The sequence below is a fragment of the Onychostruthus taczanowskii genome, unplaced genomic scaffold (assembly GCF_017590055.1).
Source record: "Onychostruthus taczanowskii isolate IOZ18803 unplaced genomic scaffold, ASM1759005v1 scaffold43, whole genome shotgun sequence".
NCBI lineage: Eukaryota > Metazoa > Chordata > Aves > Passeriformes > Passeridae > Onychostruthus > Onychostruthus taczanowskii.
Genome location: NW_024501792.1, coordinates 2,127,110 through 2,153,718, shown reverse-complemented (window position 1 = coordinate 2,153,718; position 26,609 = coordinate 2,127,110). Strand labels below are relative to the sequence as shown.

Genomic DNA, 26,609 nt, shown 5'->3' with positions numbered 1-26,609 from the left:
AATACAATTAAAGATCCGTAAGACCTTTCTAATATCAGGGCCTTTAGCAAGGGCAGCTTTTAGGAACCTGCACCAGCAGTAAAACAAAAGGAGGAGATAGACCAGTAAATCGGGGAATCCCAATTAAAATCCGTGCTTAGCTCATTAACCTAATTACACATTGTGTCTTGCTGGCCTCAGCTGGGCTGAGGGGGAGGCGAGGCAGCAGTGGGGGTGGGCTGGGTATCCATGTGCTGATCCTGTGGGATTGTTTATGTCAGGTCCCATTGTCCCTCTGGCTGAGAAAATGGCCTTGGTGGGGGATTCGGAGCCGGGGCTGCGGAAATCCAGGAGGGTTTTGTTCCCTGTGTCCTTGGAACGCAGCACGTGCTTCCTCTCCCCTGAAATGTTCCCTGAGCACACACCCTGCTCTGTGCCCTGCCTGTCAGGTGGCTCAATCCCACACCCAGCGCACCCTCAGCCCTCTGTGGGGAGCACTGGGGGAGAAGGAGAGTGGGTGAATGGGGTGGGAGTGGGTTTGAGGGGGAGAGGGGCTCCCTGGGAAGGGGAAATGGGTCAGTGCTGAGCACAGAAAACCCCCCAAGCAGGCAGATTCCTTTGCTGAGGCTGAAGAACACCAGAGCCCCCTGACTTGGGGCTTGCCCTGCAGGGAGCCATCTGCTCTGGTTCTCTGCTGTGGCACCAGGAGTCCCTGTCCCGTGTCCCCTTCCCCCTTCTCACAACAGGCTGCACAAAGAACCCCTATTCTCCCATCCTGAGTCCAAAATCCTGCACAAAGATCTCCCCTTCTCCCACTTTGAGGTCCCAGATCCTGCACAAAGGACCCCCCTTCTCTCCTGAGTCCAAAATCCTGCACAAAGAACCCCCCTTCTCTCCTGAGTCCAAAATCCTGCACAAAGGTCTCCCCTTCTCCCATCCTGAGTCCAAAATCCTGCTCCCAAGCCTGGCACAGAAGCCTGCCTTCCCAGGAGCTCTTGGGAAGGGAGTCCTGCTGTCCTGGGCCTGTCTGTCCCACCGAGAGAGGGAACAGGAACCTTCACAGGCTGGAGCCAGGTGACTCAGGGATTTGTGGCTTTTCCACACGAAAGTCTGCGGGGTGCAGCTGCCTACGTGGCTGCCTTCAAAGGCTTGGGGAGGAGGTGGCAGGTCCGGGCACGTCCTGCCCAAAACCAGCCCAATTTGGGAAAGCAAGTCGGAGCTGGAAGAGGTCAGGGTGCGACTTCCCATGCACCAGGGCAAGGGAAACGGGAGGAATGGGGACCCTGAGTCCCGTGGGAGCCAGCTGTGGCTTTCCCAGTACCTGCAGGCATGGGGGAGAAGGGATGGAGGCAGGGAACCGAGAAGGTCTGTGCAGCAGAGCCACTGCCAGCTGGGAGGGGACAGCATTCCCTGGATCAGCTTGAGCTGCCCTGTGGAGAGCTTGGGAAGGAGGCAGAGGGGAGTTAGGCGCGTGCAGGCGTTTCTGACAGCACAGTTTGCCACATTCCTGCTGGGAAGGAGCCCTGCCATAGCCTCAGAGGCCTTCACACAAAGCCAGGGTGCCCCAAAAGACTGTCCCTGCTTGGGGAGAGCTGCTGCTCAGCCCTGGCTCCCATCTGAGTCCCTTGGGAAAGATCTGTTCCCTCCCTCTGCCCACACAGACACACACCCAAACACCATTTTCCTTCCCTTGGGTTTGCTGTGGGCATCTGAGGAAGATGAAGGGATATGAGGGGACCACGGGGAACCGCTGGGAGCTGGGAAGGGCTTGGTAGGATGGGGACAGATAGAGAGGAGGGATCTTCCTCTCTGCTGTGTTAGGAATGGAAAAGCAACAGCTTCAAACCCTGCTGGAGTTGCTTGGGTTTGGCAGTGATGTGACCCAGGTGGGAGGGTTGCAGTTGCACAGCTCTGGGAGCACAGGCATTGCCCCAGCCCAAACATGGGTGCAGGGAACTCATCCCCACCGCCATAAAACCTTAGGGCAGCTCTCAGCCAAGAATTTAATCTAACAGAGGATCAGCAGGAGCCTGGTGAGACATCCCAGCCCCGCTGGGACAGCAGGGCTTGCTTTGCACATTGGCCATTCCTTGGCTGGTGCTGTTTGCAGGTAATTAAAATGGCTTAACCCTGCAGCCCCAGCAGCTGCCTGCAGCTCGTTTGTCTCTAAGCCCAAGGGACCCTGCCCTGTGTCTGCTCCAGAGATCCCCCTCTCTGCAAGACAGGTTTGGAGGATAAAATATTTCATTACACGGCCAGAGAGTGAAGGCAGAAACTCAAATGCCTTTTTCTAAAATCGCTGCAGTGGAAAAAAGGAAGGGAGAAGAGAAAATGTAAAGAAAGAGGGGGTTTGTAGATCCTACAAGGAGAGAATTCTGGTGTTCCTCTGTTATGCCAAGTGTATCTGGAGTATTCCCAGAGCAAACAGTGCAATTACTTTGGATTCACACTTTGCCATGGAGTTGTCAGGCCCGAGGTTCCAGCTCCCAAAGGGCTCTGTGCAGACTTGCAGATGAGTTGTTGTGCTTTCCCAGGGGATGTGGAAGCTCTGAGAGGAAAGGCCACGCTGACTTTTCTGAGGACAGCTGTAAACTTCCTCTTCCTCTTGGGCTTTGTGCTGCTTCCCTGTCTGAGTCCTTCCCTTGGGGACATCCACAGCAAAATGTCCCTGTCCTTGTCTGGGTGTTTGTGGAGCCTGGATAGCCCCAGTGCTGGGAACAGCCGTGGGGATCTCACGGGCTCCCTCTCAGCTCGCCCTGAGAAGAGCCTGTTATTTTCCTTTTCAGGGTTGTTGTTTCTCCCTGATGGGATCTCTCCCGAGGAAGGTGTGTCCCTCCCCTCGAGGAAGGCTCTTCCCTTCCCTTTGGGGCACATCCTTCTCATCCTCTGTGCTCTGTTTGCTGCCTCTGTTTACCTCAGAGGCAGAACCCACCTTGGCACACTTGGACTGGTCTCCTCTCCCCCTTCTTGATCAGCTGAGATCCCTGTGACTGTCACAGCCCTGGTGTTGTGACAGCATCACAAACAGGAGGTTCCCAAGCCTGCAAGAAACTTTTGGTTTATTCAACTGCCTCCTCTCAGAGTTTTTACTGACATCCAGACAATTCCTGTGACCTCCATCCTTCACTGCAAATTCAGCCTTTGAACTCTCTGAGCCCTGCACTAACAGGGGTTAATGACATTTATCTACATACTTATCTTCCTTGTCCACTGCTTCTTGTCACTCTGAAGTTACCTCCAGTAACTCTTTTTCCAAGATGGGACAATTACTGTTCAAACAGGTTCAGAATCTCCTTTTAGTCTCTTTTCCCTGTCTTCTCTTCTAATTCATTTTGCATTCATTTAATACGCACATGCTTATTTCTGGAAGTCTTCCTCCACTACTATTCTGGTCAGTTTTTTTACCAGATTGGAAATGGGACTTTTTGTCCTCTTTCCTCTTGCCATTAGCTATTTATATCCTCCCATCCATCTCTTTAGGTAGCCAAGCATCCAGCTGTGTTCTCTCTGCCACTCTGCTCCCTAAGCAACAAGTAAAGGTGATTCTGAGCAGTTCTTAGCTCAAGCAGGGGTGACAAACAAGTGACACTGCAGCCTGGGAGCAACCCCAGCCCGGCTGCCACGTCCAGAGGTGGTGGAGCACTGAGGGGAGCCACAGCCAGGCTGGTCCAGTCCTTCTGAGGAGGAGTTCTTGTCTCCCTCCTTGGGATTCCTCCCGCACAGTTCCTCCTCCTCCTGGCACGGGAGGTCAAGGAACGGAGTCACAGCATGCTTTGGGTTGGAAGGGACCTTAAAAACCACTTAATTCCACATGCTGCCACAGGCAGGGACAGCTTCCCTCAAGCCCCATCCAACCTCACCCTGGACATTTCCAGGGATGGAGAGTCCACAACTCCTCTGGGCAAAGCCCAGCCCAGCTGCCCTTCAGGCTTCCAGTGTTTGTCTCCAGAGCCATTTCCCCCACCCTGGGCGCTCCCCTGAGGGTGGACAGAATTGCTCCTGTGGGAAATGGGGTATTTTGGAGCACCCATTCTTGCTCCAGCCCTTGGGAAGCAGCACACTGTGCTGGGGAAGGTGCTCAGGAGTTTCCAGCTTTTCCAAGATAAAAGTTCTGCTGGAAACCTGAAGGACCCTTTCATTCCTTCATTCTTCCTCCCACCAGGAGAGCTGGCTGACATTTTTGGGTTAAAGTTTGTCTTAAAATATGCACAATGTTCTTCAGGAACTCTGTCCATATTGTCATGTCTGCTAAAAAACGTAATAGCCTGGTTTGTGTTCTCTCTTTCTCTCTCCCCCTCTTTTTTGCCCCCAAATCTGAAAGGAACAGGAGTTCTCTCAACCAACCTCCCCTGGAGTTGCTAGAGAGTGGAAAGGCACAAGCAGCAGACGGAGGAGGAGGAGGAGGTGGGCACAGCAGGCAGGTGCAGGGTGGGAGCAAATCCGTCTGTCAGGAAGGAGGAGCAGACAGGGAATGCAGAGGGAGAGGGGCTGGAGAGGGGCTCTGGGTCCCCACAGCTTGCAGGGCTGGCCCAAGCCCCCAGAAAACTCCTGACCCAGGGACAGGGTGGGATGAGAGCCAGGAGAGGATGAACCCAGATGGATCAGAGCCTGAAGGTGGGGACAGCCACAGGGAGGTGATTTGTGTTTGGGGGTGAGAGCTGTTGGAAAGGTCAGCTGCGGGGATGACTAAGGCACGATGGGCTGGCAGAGTGGGGATGTTGGGAGTTTCAGAGGGAGGTCTCCTTCTGCTTTGAAAACTTCCACAGAAGGGAAATTTCAAAAGAAAACTTTGGCCTGGCTTTATCCAAAATGCCCCCATTCCATGGCAACCAAAGCATCCCATCCTGGCTGCACTCCTGGTCACTGTTTTACCATAATGCCATTTCAAAGAAATCAGAGTCCACAAGGAAAAACCATTTCAAACTTATCAAAAGGGCATTTTTTTTTTAAATAGAATTTTGCCAAAATCAGCACGTTCCAGTAGATGGTTTTGGCTTGGACTAAGTGACACTTTTCCATCAGAAAAATATGCTGTGCTGGAAACTTTTCCACCAGCTCTGGTTATTTTTTCATAGCATGCTTTCCATTTTTGTGGCAGCCTCCAGTTTGAGCTGAGACAAAGCACACAGGAGTCCCCTGAGAGCAGTTGACCTCCTGGTCTTTGGAAGAGCAGGATGACTCCCTGGAGCTCTCCCCAGTGGCACAGGAAAATCCATCTGGCTTCCACATCCTTCTGCACGTGGCTTGTTGCTCCCTGAGAAGGAAACAGGGAGCCTGGTGCTGATGGAGTTGAACAAAAGTCAATGAAATCACCTTGAAAGTCAATAAAATCTGTCAATTAAGGCCAGCTGAGCTGTTTAACCCTGAGAATCCAGGCCTGGTTTCTCCAGCACCAGGCTGGGGATGGGGAGCTGGCTCTTGGCTTGCTCCATCCTGCTGCCTGTGCCTGGATCTCCACGAGGAGCTGATTGCTCTTGGTCCTGCCTTGTCTCTCGTGGATCAGGACTGGGGGAACAGTTTTAGGGCAAATGTGTGATTCCAGCCTGCCACAGGGATTGAGGCCTGCCAGAGCTGTGGGGATCCCAACCGTCCTGCTCAGAACTAAAGTGAAACACCCTGAGAGAGGCCCCCAAAGGTGCTGAAGGTTGTGTTTGAAGGAACACTCTTGTCCCTGGGCACTGAGGCACTCAGCACTGGTGTCACTCCACCTCCTGAGGGACATTTGTCATCAAATTCCCCTAAGTGTTGCAGCACACTCCAGCTCCTCCCTGGGGCTACCTGGAAGCACAAAGACACCTTGTTGGAGAATGGGATAATCAGGCATGGAGAAATGTTTAATTTCTCTTCCTGGAAGTTCACCTGTGTCCCTCACTGCATTACATTCACTAAGGAGATACAACTTTTGAGTCTAAGTCCCCAGTTAACGCAGCAGAAGGAGCAGTGCCCCCACTGAGAGGTGTCCAGAGGGAAATGGGAGTTTGTGAACTCCTCTCTGCAAGACAAATTTTTTTTTTTTTTTCTTCCCAGCAGAATTCCCTGCTCCTCCTGCCTTGCCCTCTGCTCTGGTCTCTCTGAGCCCTTGCTTACCTTTCTGGGCAGGGAAGAGAGGCTGTACCTGTGTTGGTCTCTCAGGAAAGCAAAGCCCAGGCACCCCAGAGGATGGGGCAGAGAGCATGACCCGTGGTGGGAGGTCTCCCTGCTGGGCTCTGACCCTCCCTCCCTGCTTTCCTCCCCCTCCCCATGCTCATCCTGCCTTTAATGGGTGGTCTTGTCACTTGTTTACAGCCCTGGCTCTTGCAGGCCCCTCTAAGCCCAGCAATCATTCCTCAGACAGCCTGGATGGAGGCTGGGACTTTAATGGATGGGAGAGCTGCATCTCCACCCAGCACGGGGGTCCCAGAATGGTTTGGCTTAAAAAGGACCTCAAAGTTCATCCCATTTCACCCCCTGCCATGGGCAGGGACACTTCTCACTATCCCAGCTTGTTCAGAGCTCCATCCAGCCTGGCCCTGGGCACTTCCAGGGATGGGGCAGCCACAGCTCCTCTGGGCAAGCTGTGCCAGTTCCTCACAGTAGAGAATTTCTTCCTAAAATCTAATCTAACCCACTCTTTTTCAGCATGTGGGATATTTCAGAAAAGTGAGGCTGGCTTTGCTCAGAGGGTGAATGGCACACTCACCCCCAGCCTCAGTCTCTCCTAATTTCTTGCATGTCCTTAGCACAAAATCGCAGAGATTTGGTTGCAAGCAGTTTTCTTGTGGTTGGTAAAACCGTGAGCCACATTTTGGGAACCTTTAGTGCAGCTCTTACCTGGGCAATGTTTAGGTTTCCACACTCTGCCTGTTAAATGGATTTTCCACTTCATCTCCCTCACTTTCCTCAGCCATGGAAATGAGGGTGACTCTGCCATTTGCATGAGGGGTGGGTGGGGCTGCGGGGCCTCCCCACAAATGCCTCCATCCCTGCTTCCTCAGGTGAGAATTGCCACCATCCTCTGCACATCCCCTCCTCCAGCCGGCTGAGATTGCCGGTGCTTGCCTGGGTGGCCCTGGGCACATCTCTTTGTCATTCAGCACCTCTGATTTCCCCACCCCTGAATTACCAAGGGGTAATAAGGCTTTCCTGCCTCTCAGGGTGTTGGAGGATTAATTAGTTGCCGCTTGAAAAGCCTTTTGAAGATGCAAAGCTTTTTCCATAAATATGCAGAGTGATTCCCGCGGATGGGGCCCAGGTAGGACTGGAGCTGGGTCTGCCTCTGCTCTGTGGACACCATAAACCCGGGAAGAAGTGAAATTTGTAGAAATTCCTCACACAGGGGCTTGATGATAAGAAAGCTGAGCAGCAGCAGGCTGGAAATCAAGCAGGGCGCTGAATTTGGGGTTATTTGTGCTCAGTGTTCTTTCTGGGTTGTTGTTCATGTGCAGGAATCTTTAAACAACACAGAGAAAGTTGGGAGGTCTGAGCCTTTCCCACTTCCCTGCAGAGATATGTCTAGGGCAAGATAAAAACACATCAAAAGAGAAATCACAGGCAGGGAGCCAGCGAAGGGTGTCTGTCCATTGCATCTGTTGGTGCCATGTTTGCATTTGTCTTGTTTGCAAAGCTTTTCCCTACTTGTCAGCCGCCAGAACATATATCACATTCTCCTGGTTACAAAAAAACTTGCTTCTTTCTGTCTTTCGAAACAAATTACAGAAGAACAGAGTGTGGCATTCCTGCTTGTGAGAGGAGGAAACATTTCTTTTTAACTTGGGGAGATACTGAGATATCAGCAATATGTTATATCCTGAGAGATAATGGGAGGAAAGCAAAACCACAGGCAGAAAGCTGTGACTGTTAAACATACATTTCAACTAGAAGAAAGTCAGAGTTTTGATCTTCTCCATGAAAATTACAGGGCTGCCCAGCACCAGCGGGGTTTGGCAGGGACGCAGTTTTCACCGCGTTTTGGACACAAGACCAGCGTTCGGATCTTTGATAATTTCCTGTGACCGGGCATCTATGCTGATGAAAGAGGCTTGGTTTGAGTGGGGACTGAGGGAATTGGCTGCTGGGGCCAGCCAGAGGAGGCTGCCAGTTATTAACCCTGGGCTGAAGTCACGCCTGAGTCAGCAGAGTTTCGGCTTTGTCCCGTTCCCATTGTGGAGGCGAGTGAGTCATTCCCTGCTCCAGCCCTGAGAGCTCCCCCATTTCCTGCTCCAGCTCCGAGCCCACAGACCAGCGAGGGGATTAAGGATCTGATGTTCTCTCGTTTTTCTGTGCCATCAAGTTTATTTTTGTTTTTTTTTATTGAATCTCTTCAGTCTCAAGTTCCCTCATTTCGGAAATGAGGCTCTCCATGGGTTACTATCTTGATCCCCTCTTCACAGCTCCTCATTAAATCCCTCCTCCTTAGCACCTGGAGAGCTCTAATAGCGAGGAGATTTAGCACTGGACCAGTACTCCTTGAACAATATCCAAGGCAACAAGGAAGTCCAAGAAAGAGGCAGAGCAGAGAAAACACTCGTGTGCATTTGGGGACTCAGCCCATCAAGATAACGTCTCAGGACAGTCTCAGCTTAATTAGCTTCCCTCTTCTCAAAGCTCCAGCTTCTTTCCCTTCCTCCACACTTGATTTTCCAGCTTTTCTTCCCCACCCAACCACCAAATAAGCATTGGCTCTGCTTGTGGTCCTCTTTCTTTTGCTTACAGGTTAGAATTGGTAGGCAAAAAGACCTTGGTTTTTTTCCTTGCTGGCAGGCAGTGAGATGATTCCAGAGAGAAGAGTCTTGGATTTTTGGTTCTTTGTCTTTGCCTGGCCAGCTGCCTGCTTTTCCTAGTGCAGAATGTCATCCTGGACATATCCGCTGGTGGAAAAGTGGCTGGGGATGAGCAGAGGCAAGCGAGTGGCCTGGGGTGTGGTGGTGGAGACAAAAAAGGGATGGGAAAATGTTTAAGGCTACAATGGAAGGAGGGCACATCAAAGAAAGGCACAAGCATTGACCAGCTGGAGAGGCAATCCCAGAGACAGGCAGTGGGGAGGGAAGGAGATGTGACGTGGAAACTGCAGGACAAAGGAGACTGGAGTTGTGAAACCGGGCGCTGGACAGGTGGGAGCAAGAGCGCACAGCAGGAAAAGAGCTGAGGAAGGAGCTGGAGCCACATCCAGCCCAGAAGGAGAGGGGAAATGAGCCAAGTGGCCAGGCTGGGGCACGGGGCAGGCTGTGTGTGCTCAGGTGTGTGGGAGCTGGCACTGGATTAGCTGAGCGCGCTGGGGCGGGCCGGGCGCTGCGCGGCGGCGACGGAGCCTTTGTGCTTTGTTGCTGAGCATGGGCTTTGGGAGCTTTATTGCAGGAAGGCCTTTCCCAGTGCTGTGTCAGCTCTTTCTGCAGCAGCCCTGCTCTGCCAGCCTCCCTGCTTTTGCCATGGGGCATGTTCCCCTCCCCGTGACTTGGGGGGTGAAGCAAAGCAGCTGTGAGAAAGCCAGGGAAGGAACGGCAGGGAGTGAGAGCTGGGAGCAGAGGCAGGTTGCTGTTCCCATCCCACTCCCCTGCTTCACAGCCCTTTTCCTGGCTGGATGCAGCTGGGGATGTTTGCAAAGTTGAAAAACTCCTGGTCTAGTCTGGTGGTCATCCCTGTCTCTTCAATCTGTGGCCCATCCCACCCTGGCCTCTGCTTTTCTTTCATCTCTTCCTACAAGGAACATTGGGACAAGCATGGCCTTGCGCTTGCTTGGGGCCTGTGTGTGAATCCCAGCGGTGGCTCAGTGACCAGATTTCCCAAAGCGTAACAGGGAATAAGTGGAGCATCGATGGATGAGGCCCTTTGGGGAAGACCTTTCATTCAAGGGGCTCCTGAGGCTGCTTTGTGCTCCATTTATCCAGAGACAAAATCCTGCACAGGCAGGAGAAGGCTTTATCCCAAAGGCAGCCAGTGATGGCCTGGCTGGAGACCTCACTCGATACAAGCCATTGACTGGTCCTGGGATAAAATCATCTCTGCCCTGCTGCCATGGGCTGGATCTGGGTCTGAACCAGTGACCTCGAGGAGAGGACCCCGTGTTTCCCATTTGCAAGCCAAAGCCCAGCCCAGTCCTCTCTCGTCTGAGAGGGATTTATTTGGCTGAGGGCCAGGCAGGCCATTGTACAATGATGCCATTTCCTGACAGCTCCCATAAATCTCTCCCAGCTCCCACTGGGAAGGGGGAAGGGATGCCTGGGCGTGCAGTTTCTCTCTTGGGGTGCCCCCACCCCATCCCCGTGTTATCTCAGGCCTTTCATGTGCAGCCATGTCACCTGGAGCTATAATCTTGCCACATCTCTCTCATCTTCCTTCTAAGGCTCCCCCTCCCCTTGTGTTGGAAACTCAAGTTTTACAATCCCTGTGGTGCTCAGGCTCTGCAGGAGTGAATCAGTGGATGACAGAGAAGCCTCCAGTGAAAGTCTGCTGCCACAGGAAGGGCCTGGGGTGACTCACTGGAGCCCACTGACTCACGGAGCCCACTCCTTCACTGCAATGGGCTCCCAGCAGGGCGAGGCAGGCCCTGTGCTCTTGGAAGAGCAGCAGAATCCTGATTTAAATGCCTGGCAATCAATGCAAAGGCTCCCTGGCAAGAGCAGAGGTACTAACCCCAACCTCTTGGCCAAGCGCCACTTCACACCTTTGCTTCTTGCCACCTGAAATTCCCCTGCTGGGATTTAGGATCTTTTCTCCTGTGTTTCCCACCCTGCCTGACACACCTGGGATGTTCCTTTGGGCTGCTGGAGGCTCTGCCCCACAGGAGTTGTGTTTCAGACCTTGTTCTCCTTTGGAAAGATTCAGAGTTCAGAAACACCAGGAGAGAAATTTTGAAGTGCCACCAAGTAGAAAGTTTTGGGCTCCTGTTCCATCCCACTTTTCCTTCATGGAAAATTTGCAGTGTCTGTGAGAGATACGGGACCACGGATGGGACATCACTGCCACGGCCATGGTGCTGTCCCTAAATCAGGTCCTTTTGTGGGACTTTGTGCACGTTGAAGTGTGATGCATTGATTTATCCTTCTGTAAAATCCCAGCTGCTGTGACTAAGAATCAGGAGCAATCCCTGTGACACCTGCATCAGTCATGATATTGCCACACCGAAGGGTGGCTCATCACACTCTGCCAAGGGCTGTTTCAGTGCCCTGGGGGGGAGATGAGTATCAGGGAACAGGAGGGAGAGAAATTGGTGAGAGGCTCAGCAGAGGCAAGGTTGTGCAAAGCAGAGTGGAGTTCACATGGCTCTTAACAAAGAGGCATTGAGTGAGGTTGTGACAGAGCTCACTCAGAGCCTGGAGATCATTTCCAGAGCTTTCTATACGGGGGAGCAAGAACCTGATTTGCAAGTGTGGGAGCCTTGCTGGAACAGCACCTCCTGGGCTTTTAGGATTCAGCTCCAAGAGCTACCACCTGCCACTTCTGCTGTGTCCCAATGCCCCTGACACGCAGGGAGTGCAGACCTTCCTTCCAGCCCGTGTGCCTCAGGGCACCCCGAGCTGTGCACGGAGCCCCCGAGGCCCTGGTGAATATCTGGAGTTGGGATCGTGGGGAAAGGCATCAACACAAACCACTTCAGAGGCCAAGGTGGAGGAGTAGGATCTCCGAGGCCTGCACTAATGAGGTTTTGGCACCAACATGTCTTTGGCACACGGCTGGGCCCTTTTTGGTCCGTGACAAAAAATAACACCACAAAACTAATGAATAAAATTCAAATGGGCAGGCTGCAACCCATCCAGCTAATCCTTGCTCGGGTGCTGGCTGCCCCTGGGAGGTGTCAGCATGGATTGGTGGGCACTGGGAGATGTGGGGTGTGAAAATGGCAGGATTCATCCCGAGCTTTCTCCCTGCCCTTCCAACCACACGGATCGTTCAGCAAAGGAGAAACGCAGCCAATCCCAGCACTTCACACACACACACATCCAGCTGAATATGTTCAAACCTCTCCAGAGGCTGATTAGTGATTTTATTTTCTCCTCCTCTGCCGGCCGTGCGTGCTCATTGCCATCAATTATCTATGCATTTGCCCTGATGAATTATTGAGTGTGTAACGGGGCGAGGGAAGGCCCGCCAGCCCAGCTCAGTCACCTTGCAAACAAGCACTCTCCAGAGCATGGCAGCAGCCAAGTTTGCCCTCTGGCTTCTGATTTAGGATGGGAAGCTGATCCAGCAGCCTCCCAAACCCCTCTCCCTCATCTGTCCCCCTTCCTCATCGCTGCATTGAGGTGTAGGTGCTCCTGGAGCAGAATGGGTGCATTGTTTTCCTGATTTAAGGCTTGGATGAGTGGAACAGAAAGAGTTTTTCCTGTCTTGCAAAAGAGTTGTTCAGTCACCTGGAAAGGAAACACGATTTCCGTGCTGTGTTTGGGGTTTTTCAGGGTGTTTTTTTGTTTGTTTTGTTTTATTATTTCTTCTGCCGGGTGTTATTTTTTTGTTTTCCCTTTTCCCCTGGAGCCTCGAGAAAGTTTGGAATGTGTTTTTGTCAAGGCTGCTGCGTGTAAGGGCCTGAATCCCAGCTTTGGCAGCATTTGGCTGTTGGCAGGCTGTCCTCACTCGACTGGCACCAGCTTTTTCCCTGGCCAGAAGTCTGGCTCTTCTCACCTGGGTACAGGAGGGTTCTGCAGGACCATTGTGGTCTCAGGATCAGGTTTATCATCTCCAAAATCCACTTCTTCTCCAGTTTATGTTCAAGCCCATCTTGTTTTGATGCATGGGTCCCATGGCAGGGGGAGGGTAGAACTGGGAATTGTTGCTGCTGCTCAAGGTCAAGATAAATACCTTGATTTTTAGAAGGGTCAGTTCATTAATTTGCAGGGAAATCACAGCATAAAGGAAGGGCGCAGTGATGATGGATGGAGTGAGGGACTGGGCTGACCTCCCCTGTGCTATCCATCACATTCCCTGCTGGAATGGCTGCAGCTTGATTGACTTTATCTTCATTCCAGAGGCACATCTCGGTTGCCCATCAGTGACGGCCTTCAGCCTAGCAGTGCTCACGCCACAAGGGACTGCCAGCCCTGCAGGGGTGACTCTGAGGAGAATCTGGTGGCTTCCACCCTCTCCTGTCTGCAGTTTGGCTCCTCTGCTGCTCCCGGGCACCAGAGGAGACGCTGAGCCGTGACTTCCTGCGCTGGCGGACGGGGCCCGCTTTGTTGGCGTGTGGAAATGCCGGTTCAAAGGGCCCCGCTGGGCCCCGTGGGGGGTCAGGCAGCTTGTGGGGAGCAGAGCCAGCTCTTGTGGGGAGCAGAGCCAGCTGTGCCAGCGCCCCAGCCCCAGGCAGGCCCCGCTGGGGGCACGAGCCCTTGGTGAAAGAGGCGCTGATGACTCCACGCTCCCCCGGCCCTGGGAGCTGAGGGAGTGCTGAGCACACCCACCCAGGCTGGGCCATTCCCAAGGCCCTGGCTACGTGATTGAAGTGCTCCCCAGCAAGCTCCCACACGCTCTGGGAGGCTCTGGAGCCTTCAGAGCCAGACTGCTTGGCAAAGCTGTTCCTCACCTCGGCGAGTGTGGGCAACGCTGCAAGAGGCTCGCTCACCTCCGGGGTGGAAGGAGCAGCATATGCTGCACAGCATGGTGGAGACATCTACCCCCTCCCCTGTGCACCCATTCTTCCCTCAGTTCCCAGCGTGGCCTCATCTAAACCCAGCCTGAGCCCTCGTTTCATCAGGGAGGATGTTGTGGGAGCTGGTGGCAGAAAAGTCCTGCACTGTGTCCTGCTGCTGGGACATCCTTCTCCAGAGGGGAAACATGGTCCAGATGTGACTTTCTCAGAGTGGGGACATCCCTACCCTCTGCTTTGTGGAGGGAAAACTGTGGGGAAGATGGCCCTGGCTGTGCTGGGAGGGGAAGGGTGCACCCTGCCAGCCCCAGGGGACACATGGCTTTGTGCATGCAGGCACTTGAGGGCACCAGCGCTTTGCTGTGGCTGTAAGAAGCTCTGGAAAACATTCCTGAGCACCCAGCTGCAGTGCTGGGGTGTGGGGCTTGGCTCTGGGAGCAGGGGGCAAGTTCACACAAAGCTCTGGAGGCCGAGTTTCGGTCGGAACTGCTGATGGCTGTGGTCAGCTGGTGGCGTCTCGTGGCCAGGCTGGGTTGTTGGGGCTTGTCCTCAGGGTCACAGGAAGGAGAAGGGAGAAAGAAGAGGCGTGGGTGAGATGTGGGGATTAGGATAAGGCTGGGAACAGCAGGCAGGGAGCGAGGGGGCAACGTGGAGTGTGGGTGGAGAAGAGTTTTGTCTGCCTGCACTCATGTGTGTGTCTGTGAAACTGCAGGAAGGAGACTCTTGGAGAAGTCCCAGGGAACATCTGCCACGGGGACCAACACTGAGGAGTTTATTTTAGCCTTGGACAGGGAGCCATTCATCCCTGGAAGAACAGAGTAGGGTGACATTTCTGTTAGGAGGTGCTGTCTTGTTTCTCTTGCTCTGCATTTTTCTTTCCCCAGCCCCTCTCTCTGTTCCATTACTCTTTCATGTTCATCACTCTCTGTGCAGAACATGAAAGAGTTCTCTATCTTTCTTTTTTTTATTATCCCTTTCTTTCCTTTCCTGCCCAGCTCCCAGAATCCATCCAATTGCAGATTTTCCCAGAAGCTGGGAGCAAAACCCGCTTTTCTCGTTCTTCCCACCTTGCCTCTCTGTTGTATTTATCATACAAATACTGGCTGTATAATTACCAGAGCATTATCTCTAAACACACAGATTAGGAAAAGACACAGTGGCAGCAAAGATGTATTTCAGGGTCAGTCTGGTGGGAGATACTTTTCTCCATCTGTCAGGGGAGGAATCAGCTGAGACAGAAGAGCTGTCATGGACTGCAGCTCCCACTTTTCACAAGCACCTTCCACAGAATCAGGGTGGAAGGTTCCTAAATTCAGCCATCTCTGGGGTTATAAAAAGGCCACAGAAACAATCTGGATGATCATGCAAGGTGTAGAGGCAGTGCCTTAACGTTGTTCTCGATGGCAATTGCTGCTGCCCTGAAATGAGGGCTGAGTCTTTGCAGCTCCTTTAATTACTGCTGCAGCTCCAATGGGATTAAATGGATGTCTGAGTGTGTGTTAGCATATGTTGGGATGTGCTGTGCTGATAAACATCAGGGCTTTCACATGCCTGCAGACACACATGCCCTGCATATTTACCACAACTGACTCAGTGTCACCCCGAGCTGAAGACAAAAGGGAGGAAGGTGTTATTGATCCAGCCTTGTGCCTTTGGGTGATGATGATGATGAGCCCTAGGCTGGGCTGGTCATAGTGGGAGGAAGGTGTTATTGATCCAGCCTTGTGCCTTTGGGTGATGATGATGATGAGCCCTAGGCTGGGCTGGTCATAGTGGGAGGAAGGTGTTATTGATCCAGCCTTGTGCCTTTGGGTGATGATGATGAGCTGGGCTGCTCATAGTGGGAGGAAGGTGTTTATGGCCAAGAATGAAGCTGAGGGTGGATGCAGAAGATGCCTGTAGCCACAGATTGCTCTTGTATCAGCCATGCCAATAAGAAACACACACCCTGTGAGGAATGACTGAGGGAGCTGGGGATGTTTAACCTGGAGAAAAGGAGACCTCAGGGGTGCCCTCACTCTTTACAACTGTCTGAAAGGTGCCTGTGCTCAGCTGGGGTTGGGCTCTTTCTCCAGGCAGCACTGACAGAACCAGAGCACACAGCCTCCAGCTGGACCAAGGGAAATACAGGTTGAATATTAGGAAAAAGTTTTTCCCAGAAAGAGTGATAAAGTTCTGGAATGGCTGCCCAGGGAGGGGGGGCAGTCACCATCCCTGGGTGTGTTTAACAAAGCCTGGATGTGGCACTGGGAACCAGGGTTGTGTTGAGCTGTTGGGGCTGGGTTGGACTCGATGATCTTGAAGGTCTCTTCCAACCTGGTGATTCTGTGAATTCTATTAAACAAGTGGAGTAAATAGAGGAATTCCTGATCGTGATGCCCAATAACCACAGTGCTTCTGGGAAGAGCCCAAACGCTCACGAGTTGCCATTTCGTTGCAGGGCTGCAAGCTCAGAGTGTCTTGGTCAATGACACCGTCTCGGGGTTCATCGGCACGGACGTGGTGCTGCACTGCAGCTTCACCAACCCGCTGCCCATCGTGAAGATCACGCAGGTGACGTGGCAGAAGGCCACCAACGGCACCAAGCAGAATGTGGCCATCTACAACCCCGCCATGGGCGTGTCCATCCTGTCCCCCTACAAGGAGCGGGTGACTTTCCGGAACCCTTCCTTCAAGGATGGCACCATCCAGCTGTCCCGGCTGGAGCTGGAGGATGAGGGGGTTTACATCTGTGAGTTTGCCACTTTCCCAACCGGCAACCGGGAAGGGCAGCTGAACCTCACCGTGCTGGGTAAGGCTCTGGGCAGGCTCTGCAGGGTGAACCTCCAGTCCAACAGAGCTGGAGGATGCTGAGATTCACATCCTGGGAGCTCAGGGTGAATTTGGGGTGTAAATTGTAGCTGGGATGGATTTTTAAGTTGACTGGGAAGAGGTGAAGAGCAGGGAGCACAGAGAAGTTGGTTGTGAGACAGCTGAGCTGTCACACCTCTTCTTCTTTCCAAGCCTCAGTTCCCCTTTTCCCTCCACCTACACTCCTAAGGGAGGTGCAGTAACAGTGACCAGGTCCCTGTGGGAGTGGTGAGTTTTAATGAGCTGGAGCTGTCAACAGAGAAGAAACAACAGGTTGATCCTAAACTCAAGCAGAGCTTGTCCCTGGAGCTCAGGGCTGTGAGTGAGCAGACCCCACCCAAGGTCTACATGAGTTGTTTTCTGTCCAATTTCAGTTCCTTTCTAACACAGGGATGAAACCCTCTGGGAGGAAAAGATTGACTTTCCATATATCAGTGCATTTAGGGCACCTCCACCATTGTTTCCCCGTAAATGATGAAGGTAGATGGTGCAAGGTATATAGGCACTGCCGTAAAGCAATTATTACATGGGAATTATTGCTGGCAAATTGCACACTCTGGACTCACCACAAGCCCTGTCACAGCCTCAGTGGTGTTAGATGGCTCTTGGGATGTAGCAAACAGAGCAGCATTGCTTTTCTAACCATCCCTTTGCACCCTTTTCTCCTCCTCCTCCTCCTTTCTGCACTCCCCTGCAGCCAAGCCCACCAACTGGATGGAGGGCACCAAGAGGCCACTAATTGCCAAGTCTGGCAGGACAGAAAAGATCTTGGTAGCCACCTGCACCTCCTCCAACGGGAAACCCCCCAGCACCGTCACCTGGGACACGAAGCTGAAGGGGGAGGCGGAGTTCCAGGAGATCCGGAACAGCAACGGCACCATCACGGTGATCAGCCGGTACCGGCTGGTGCCGAGCCGCGAGGCGCACCGCCAGCAGCTCATGTGCGTGGTCAACTACCAGCTGGAGAGGTTCACCGACAGCATCACCCTCAACGTGCAGTGTAAGGGGCCTGGCACAGCTTGGGGGGCTCCCTGCTCAGGGCTGGCTGGGGGATACGCTCTGGGGAAAGGGGGGGTTGTGTGGGGCTGTGGTTTTGGTTTTGAGAGTGAAAGGTGAGAGGATCCTTTGGAATAATCGTGGGTTTTCTCTTTTTCTTTCCTTCTTTCTCTGCCTCTGCCATGTCCCTTCTGCTCCCTTTCTCTCTCTCTTTTGCACTCCCTCACATTCCTTGTCCCATCATCTTTCCCTCCTCATGCTCTCTCTCCTTCTCCCACTCCTTCCCCCTCATCTCTTCCTATTTCATTTTCTCCCCTTTCCTTTCCCACATTCCTTGTCCCATCACCTTTCCCTCCTTGAAATCTCTTTTCTTCTCTCATTCCTGTCCCCTCATCCCTCCCTATTTCATTTTCTCCTCTTTCCCACAATCCTTTCCTCTCCTTTTAATCTCTCTCCTTTTCCCACCTGTGCCCCTCATCTCTTCCCATCTCATTTCCTCCTTTTCCTTTCCCACAACCCTTTCCTCTCTCCTTTTCCCCTCCTGCTCTCCTCCCTTTCCCCCCACCCCTGCAGATGAGCCAGAGGTCACCATCGAGGGCTTTGATGGCAACTGGTTCCTGAACCGCAAGGATGTGAAGCTGATCTGCAAATCTGATGCCAACCCCCCAGCTCACACCTACGAGTGGAAGCTGTAAGTGTCCCCAGAGCCCTGCTGCCAGCAGCAATTGTCACCTCCCAACAGGGACAAGGAGTCTCTGCAGACATCTCTCTCACCCTCTGGTCACTTAGGGCCCAGTCCCATTAGTGTCAGCGGTGTCACCCCAAGGTACAGCCTGTGCCTGTGCTGAAGGTGGCTGCCAGCTCAGTGCAGCCTCAATATCCCGGGAGAACTTCCCCTTCTCACCTCACTGGGATCATATTCTGCCCTGGTGACGTGAGGCAGCTGAGAAGTGACAAGGTGATTAATGTGCCCAGCACCACCAAGAGCCTCTACAGCAGAGCTGGGAAAGAGCCCAGGATTTCCCTGCTTTGAAAAGGCACAAATAACACAAAATTTGTCTGTGTGTGAACAACCTTTCCCTGGAATCAGCCCCTCACGTGACTGACATTAAACAGCAACAATTCCGTGTCCTCAGGTTTCCAGCTTTTGGCTGAACACACGAAAGGGACTTGAAAAGTGAGTGAGGGGTGCCTGGGCAGTCAGGTGGGAATTGCTACAACCTGATGTGGTTCTCTCTGCTGTTCTTTCTTCTCTGTAAGCACTCATGTAGCTTTAAAAGAAGAAGATCAAATGGATCCTTTCTTCTTTTCAGCTGGCATTTGTCATCAGGAGAGAGGCTCTCAACATGGCTTTGCAAGGAGTACATTCTCTCTCATTCCACTTCCCAGATCACAGTGTTCAAAGTGAAAGTCTGAAGAGGATTGTTTTTCTTGCCTTTTTTCCTAGTTCTCCATCCCCAGCTCTCTCCATCTGTTGGTGCTGCCAGTCTGACTTAAACTCCAAGAGGCTCTCTGGGTTCCTCACAACATTTCCAGGAAAGCCTCAGAGGCAAAAACGCACCCAAGGCAGAAGAGATGCCACTTGAGGCTATTTCTGAGCCTGGGGTGTAAAACCCAGCAGTGCTTTTCCTCTCCTCCCATTTGGATGGTGATGAGCAGCAGTCAGGGGAGCTGTCAGAGGAGGCAGCAGCCTCCTGGAGCATCCCACACCACCCTTCTGAGCACCCTGTGCTCTTGTTTTTGTAGGTTCAGGGCTCTATAGGACCATGGTTAAGGTGTTTTTCCATCAGCTTGGGGATCATTGGCTTGATGAAGCTGGAAAAACTGTGTTTTCTGTACATATGTGTACATGTAGACATGCAGAATACATGCACTTAAGCACATCTTTACAATCTCAGTTATACCACCGTTATTCCCTTTTGTTTCTTATAAATTGCTGACAATATGTGCACATTTGGGTTGGGAGGAGGGGAAGGAATTACTTGAGTAATTTTTAATTGCCTAAGAGGAGTAATTACTTTACTTTGCTTCAGTAATTAAGAATAACCAGGCCATGTGTGTCTTTTCCTAACACAGAGGGTTGGGTTTTTTTTTTAATTTTTTCATCTGCCTTTGTCAATTTATTTTCTGTATCTCTGGGTTTAGTTTTGCATTATTCCAGTTTCACACTTACCTGACTGCTGTGACATGGGCAGGGCTCTAAATCAACACTGAGTTCGAGTTTAAATTAACACTGGCTGATCAGGAGAGTTAAATGGGCAGGAAATTGGGCTAAAACAGGGTCAGCTTGTATCCCTTTCCTGCCTACATCAGTGGGGATTTTCCAGCCAGCACCTCCAGCTTCCACACCTGCCCAAGGGCAAGCACAGACCCAGAACGCTGGTGTCACCTCTGGGTGTCACCTGTGGGGTCAAACATGGTTTCTGTCCCCTGCAGGCCAAACGGGACCCTGCCAGGGAGCGTGGAAATCCAGAACAACACCATCTACTTCAAGGGGCCCGTGTCCTACAGCGTGGCTGGCACCTACGTCTGCGAGGCCACCAACGCCATCGGGACACGCTCGGGCTTGGTGGAAGTCAATGTCACAGGTAGGACAGCACCTGGGCTGCTCTGCAACGTGGAAAAAAGGGTGGGGAGGGAGGCAAAGGTGTGAGCAGTTGCATCTCCTCAATCACCACTGTCTCCTTTTGGGGGTGGGAATGTCCTGAGGGAAATGGGGCAGTGGAGTTCTTGGCTCGGTACTGGTGTTGCGCTGGTTTGCTTTGGATTTTCTCCTTTCCTCTCGTGGTCTTTTTTCTTTCTTACACCAACTCGAGTTGTTCCCTCCTTGTCTTCTGCTTTGGATTCAGAGAGATTGTTGTACATGTTAACAGCAGAGGCACGTCAGGGAGATATTGATCAGAACAAGGGGCAGGATGAGGATGTAGACTGCCAGAAAGGCAGGAGATGGATGAGTCACTTGGTCAGGATGGTGTTTGGTGTTCCTGGTGTTGGGCAATCCTCATGATTCTTCATTTGAGCTCCTTGCCGTGCTGCTCTGTGAACTCACTCACCTGCCTGCCACGGATCCCTGTGGGTGCTGGAGGAGCTTTGTCTGGGCTCCAGGGAGGAACACCATCCCAGGATGCAGGCAGTGGGAAGTGATGCTGTGATGTCACAGGAGACAGAAGGAATCTGACGGGCTGCAAAGCACTGTGGCCACAGGAGGGAGGGAAAGACACGTGGGCAAGCTTAGGTAGTGTCAGGGAGAGAAAGTCATGTCAAGAAATAGCTTCAAGAGTAGAAATAACATATGGCAATAACCTGATTTCTGAAAGTCAGACTGACATTGTGAGACATCGCCAAGGGGGAAAAGTGGCTGTGGGTGCTTTGAGAGGAGGAAAGGCACAATTATCCCGTTCATTTGGGGCAAAAGGAGCCATTTGGGTTATCAGGCAGTGACTGGTGGCTCTCAGGAGGGCTGGAAGTGCCTCTTGGAGCAGTGAGGTGGGGCACAGCCACACTGCAGCGAGCTTTGGGCTGCAAACAGCCCGGACAGGATGGGCAGTGAGGTGAACGAGGTGCACTGGGGGCTTCCAAGGCACGGGGAACACAGGACAGGCTCCCAGGGCTGTTACCTCTTCCTCTGTCCAGCCCAAAGCAGTCGGAGCCTCTCCTGCCACCCCAGTCCTTGGGGAGTTGTCTGACCTGAGGGTGATGAAACCCCAGCCCCCTCCACCAGCTTTCTCTGCTGGTAAATGCTGAGCAAGCACAGAGCCAGTCTGGGGCAGCTAAAATTAGCAATAACTCCGTGTTTAGCACCTCAGCTCCCCTCTCTGTAACTTGGGCAAACCAGGCTAATCTTCCTCTAGCCAAGTGCTTGGAGGTCAATGGGTGGGATGTGCTAATTAGATGCTAATTACCCGGTATTTATTTATGATCGTTATCACTGTAGCGGGCCTTTCATTCACACCTCCTGCCCTGGATCCCTGCCTGCTGAGTTGTTCCTGGTACAGCCATTTCTCTGGGGGCTGTTTCTTGTGCCAGCAAAAGGCACTGGAAGAACAAAGCCCTTTGTGCCCAGCCCTGCCCAACCACCCAAAACCAGGGCAAGGTCACGGCCAAAATCAGCTGCTGGCCATTCCAGGGGAGTTGTCACCTCGGTGTTCCTGGGGTACAAACTGAGCTGACTCCCTTTGGCAACAGAAATCCATCCCACGCAGCATCCAGAATGCTGGGGCACGTTTGAAACAGTGAGCAGAGCTTAAAAACCCCCAGGCTCAGCCCTCAGACACAGAATGAGGTGGAGTAGGGACTGAAGAAGACTTTGAGAGTAACAGGCTCTCACTTCCCATCCCTCCATAGCCTCTGTGTGCATTTCTTGCTGTCATTCTGCCTGTCCAGCCTGCCCATGTCCTTTGGGGTGTCAGGGCACCAGGCACAGCCCTCTCTCCGTGGTTCCTGCCCGTTTGGATGTGTCTCAGCACCACAGTGGCACCGAAGGTGGCTGCACCAGCTCACCTGCACAGGCTCCTCCAGAGATGAGGGGCTGTGGGTTCCCCCTCTGGGGTTTGGAATTGTCTCTTTTCCTGGTGCTTTCTCAGAGGACTGGAAAAGAGCATCGTTCTCAGGCTCCACCAGCACAGGGCTGGCAGGATTTTTGGGGTTGGGTTGGGTTGGTGTCTGCCTGCCTGTAATCTCAGCTGGTTCCCAAAGGTCAGGCCTGTGGGGTTGAGGTTAAATGAGAGGGAATGAAGGGCACACCCACAGCTGCCCTTCAAGGAGGGATTAACAGCCAACCCCACAGGCCAGGCCTGCACCACATAAAAAAAAAAAAAAAATCCTTTAATAATTCATGGGATCTGAATATGTTTATCCAGCTCTCCCTAAGGAGCGATTAGCCGGTGCTGGGGAGGGCTCAGCCCTCCTCGCTCAGCTATTACAGGTACATTTGTTTGGGTCTTGCAGGCAATTTAGGGATTGTCAGTGGACCACGAAACCTCTTTCAAGAGCTGCATGCAATAAATGGAGTTCAATCTAGTGAGCAGCCAGCCTTGGGAGGAAAAAAAAAACAACACAGAAGGCTGATGCAGAGAAAACCCTGCAGCAGCTTTCCCCCTTTCTGTCTCCCTGTTCTCCCCCCTTTTGCCACCCAAAATCTTCCCTCCAGGTCCCAGAGAGGAAAAGTGCAGGGCTGGTCCAGCCCCCTGATGGGGAGGGCAATTTGTTCAGAGGGAGAAGGCTGAATGCTTCCATGAGAGTTATGGCGCATTAAAGAGATTGATAAGTGGAAATTTAATATTTTATTCCAGCAATCTGTTCCCCTAATAGCTTCTCCTGCCTTGCAGGACCTTTGTCAGTCACAGGCAAGCCATGTAGTGTGACATGTAACTATTTATTACAGGCAGTGGGTGACAGAATAAAAGGCTGTGCTTATGGACTGCATGTGTGTGGTGGTCCTGCACAGAGAACTGGCCATGGATATTCACCTGTGTGATCCCAGTCTGCATCCTGGTCATGGATATTCACCTCTGTGATCCCAGTCTGCATCCTGGCTGTGGATATTCACCTGTGTGATCCCAGTCTGCATGCTGGCTGTGGATATTCACCTGTGTGATCCCAGTCTGCACCCTGGCTGTGGATAATCACACCTGTGTGATCCCAGTCTGCATCCTGGTCATGGATATTCACCTCTGTGATCCCAGTCTGCATCCTGGCTGTGGATATTGACACCTGTGTGATCCCATTTTTGTCCTGCCCATGGACTTACACACCTGTGTGATCCCATTTTCATTCTGGCCATGGATATTCCTACCTGAGATTCCCAGTTTTCATTCTGGCCATGGAAATGTTTTTCCCAATGCTGCATGCACAGGGACAGGGCAGGAATAAAGCGTTTTCAGCTGGGAATGTCCATGGATTCATGAACATGGGCTCTTCTGGGTGCAGTGGAGCATGAACACACCCTGGCCCTGTGCAGCAAACATTCACCCACTTGTGCACTGGCTCCAGCCAGAGGAAGCACGAGGAGAAAGGGAAAAAAATGGCAAATGGACCTTTGAAGGAGACTCACAGAGCTGGGGCAGCAGGGAGAGCCTGTGCCAGCAGCCTTGCAGCCCTGGCCTTGGATGTGCTACAGGCTGGGGGGAAGGAAAATCTGGCAGGGGTTGCTGACCCCCCCCTGCCAGCTTGGCTTCCAGCAGGGAGTTATTTACACACCAGCAGCGCTCTCGTCCCAACAAGGTCACTGCAGACAGCCCGTGGGGCTCACTGGAGCTGCTGCCACGCCGCGCTGGGCTGGGAAAAGCCCTTTCTGGGAAATCCTAAGTCCCAATTCCTGCAGCAGGTGCTCCCAAAGCCAGGCAGATTTAGGTGGGAGGATGGAGGGCCGGGGGGGTCAAAGAGGAGCAAGCCCCGAGGGGGCTCTGGGTGATGCTAATCTCCCAGAGTGGCTGTGCATCCTGTCTGGTGGCATCTGTGCCAGCACCCCCGCGGGAGCAGGGCTTGACTGACAGGGGATAGGTGACCTGAGAGAGAGATTAAAACCTAAGACACGTTTGGCATCTGGCCCGAAAGCCGTCACACTCTGAAAGGCCAGTGGCAGCTGCTGAACTGCTGGATTAGCTGCCAGAGGTTTTTCCATCCCCACCCGCCCTGCAGGAACCGCTGGGAGGGAGGGGAAAGCTTGGAAAGCTGGAGATGGACATGCAGAGGTGCAGGGGGGAGGGAGAAGGTCAGCAGTGCTCTGGGCTTCTCAAATTGCAGCTTTGTCCTGAGGTTTCTCCTTATCTTCCCTCGTGTACATAACTTAACACACGAGCAAAGTCCTGGGATAATTTGGCGTGGGCTGTTCCGGCAGGGAAAGTTTGCCATCAGCAATCTGGCTCCTGAACAAACCCTACAGGGTCATTTCTGTGTTTGCTAAGGCCATCTGGGAACTGGGAAGCCCCGTGAATACGTTGGAATTCAGGTTCCTGTTCCTCCCTGGAGCTGCTGTTCACATTGTGTGGATGTTTGGTTTCCCAAGGTAGAAGGAAATCCAGAGTCTTCCTCTGGAAGAGCTTGGGCTGACACATGTCCAACAGCTAATTCCTCCTGGAGTTTGATATTGTCTTCCGTGCCTGTGGCTACAGGAAGAATTTGGGCTGGTGCTGGCTTTTCCCTCGGTCCTTAGGATTGAGGGGAAAAGGACAGTAATGGGCCTTAAAGGAAAAACATGTCCACAGGAAGCAGTCTTTTAAAATATCTCAGCAGATGAGCAGAAGAGCTTTTGAAAGCTGATTTCCAGTGGATCCGCATATCACAGAAGAATTACTGGGTATCTAAAAATACCCTTTTTCTGATCTGGGCCCTTTCTGCTCCTGGGAGCAGCCTCCTGTCCCTCTGGGTTCTCTGATGTCTAATGAGGTTTGGCTCCCACCTCTGCCAAGGATCCCACTCCAGCCGTCTCCAGGAGCTTTCTGATAGGGATAATTTCAGCTCCTTCTCTCACAGCACTAAAATTGGCCAGCAGGTTCAAAAAAAGCAGCAGATAAAGGATTGATGGACAGGTGGGATGATTTGCATGCGCCTCATTTTTATTGAAAAACAGCCATTAAGAGAAAGATGGGATTCTTTAAAGCCTGTACTTTTGAAGCCACTCTTGCGATGGGGAAGGTTTGGGGAAGTTTGTGGCCTCACTGTTGAGCCCTGGGCTGCTGCAGGAAGAGGGCAGGAGATGCCTGGAGCCTTGCAAAGGGATCAAAGAGAACCTGTGGGCTGGGCCAGGTGCCAGGCTGAGCCCGGGGTGACCTCCTGCCTCTCTCCCTGCTCTCCCAGCTGCTGTCCCAGAGGTCTGGCTGCTGGCACAGGGACAGGAAGCTGGGCTGAATGCAACAGCTGGCAGAGCCGGGCACGGGCAGATAGTATTGCTGCTTTAATTCCTATTCATACAGCACTCCCTCTTTTTATAAGGGCTGGGGGGTGGCAGGCGGGGGGAGGCTTTTCATGCTGGCATTAAAGCCTGGCTTGTTTCCCCTCCCTCGGCTCCGCTGTCTCCTGTTTCTCCAGGCTGCTTTTCACAGGGGCTTTAATTCTCTCCAGACTCTTCCTAATGGATTTTTCACGTGGGGCCCCCGAGCACGCTCAGGAATCGCACCGGGTTCCAGAAATTTCACGCCCCCCCCTTGGACACAAAAAAGGGGATCCTTTTCCCACACTTCCCCCTCTCCCCTTGGTGCTGCTCTGTTTGAAACGGGGTGGGCAGAGGGGCGGATCCCAATTTGCGGGATTGGCGGTCGTTAATGGATCTGGATCAAGGGACAGGTGACACGCTGGTCCCCGCTCGCCACCTGCCATGCCGAGGCACCTTGTCACAGGGCACAGCCCTTCCTTCCTTCCCGGGAACACACTCCCATCCCTTGAGGGTCAGTGCCCACCCTGCTCCGGAGCCAGCGTGGGTCTGTGCCGCCATCCAGTGGCAGTGCCGGGCTCTGGAGTGGCCGGACCCCTTCCTCCCCTGACACTGACCCCACCCCAGGGTCACCCAGTAACCCCCAGAGACCCCCTTGTCCCGGCACCGGAGGGAGGATGAGGAGGGAGGAAGCTCTGTGGGTGATTTGGGGCTGCTGGTGGTTGATCTTCCCCCTGTCTTCCTTCTTTCTTTCCTTCTTTCTCCCTTCCCACAGTCTGGGTTTGTTTTCTCTGGCATGGGAATGGAGGGTGGGGATGGGATGAGGGGAGAAAATAGTTCCTTGACTGAATGATGTGTGAAATCCACCAGGGATGGATGGATGGTGGATGGATGGATGGTGGATGGATGGATGGTAGATGGATGGATGGATGGATGGATGGATGTGTTCCTGCTCATGTCCATGGCATTGGCAGTGCCAGGGGGGGTGGCACAGGGGTGGCAAGGGCTGCATCAGGTATGGATGGATGGATGGATGGATGGATGGATGGATGGATGGATGGATGGATGGATGGATGGCTGATGGGTGGATGGATGGATGGATGGATGGATGTGTTCCTGCTCGTGTCCATGGCACATGGCACGGGGGTGGCACGGGGGTGGCAAGGGCTACATCAGGGGTGAGCAGCACAAAGGGCAGGGAAAAAATAAATATCTCCTGAGAAAGGCAGGAAAACATCCCCCGTTTTCTCTGCATGCATCCAACCTGGACTGTTAATGAGGCTTTTAGCAGGAAAGTGGGCCAAGCTCCTTTAGAAATCAGGCACTGCCTTCCCCTCTCAGATCTGTTCTCCAGAGCTGCAA

General features: G+C 52.8%; 1 protein-coding gene across 1 annotated transcript in view; it reads left to right on the top strand.

Annotated features, from left to right (window-relative positions):
* Window positions 1-26,609, top strand: part of NECTIN1 (nectin cell adhesion molecule 1) — a 60,858-nt gene that overhangs the window by 26,385 nt on the left and 7,864 nt on the right. The window contains exons 2-5 of the mRNA XM_041414022.1: window positions 15,972-16,322; window positions 17,079-17,381; window positions 17,951-18,068; window positions 19,814-19,965. Coding sequence (XP_041269956.1) covers window positions 15,972-16,322; window positions 17,079-17,381; window positions 17,951-18,068; window positions 19,814-19,965 — 924 coding nt within the window. The remainder of the gene's footprint in view (window positions 1-15,971; window positions 16,323-17,078; window positions 17,382-17,950; window positions 18,069-19,813; window positions 19,966-26,609) is intronic.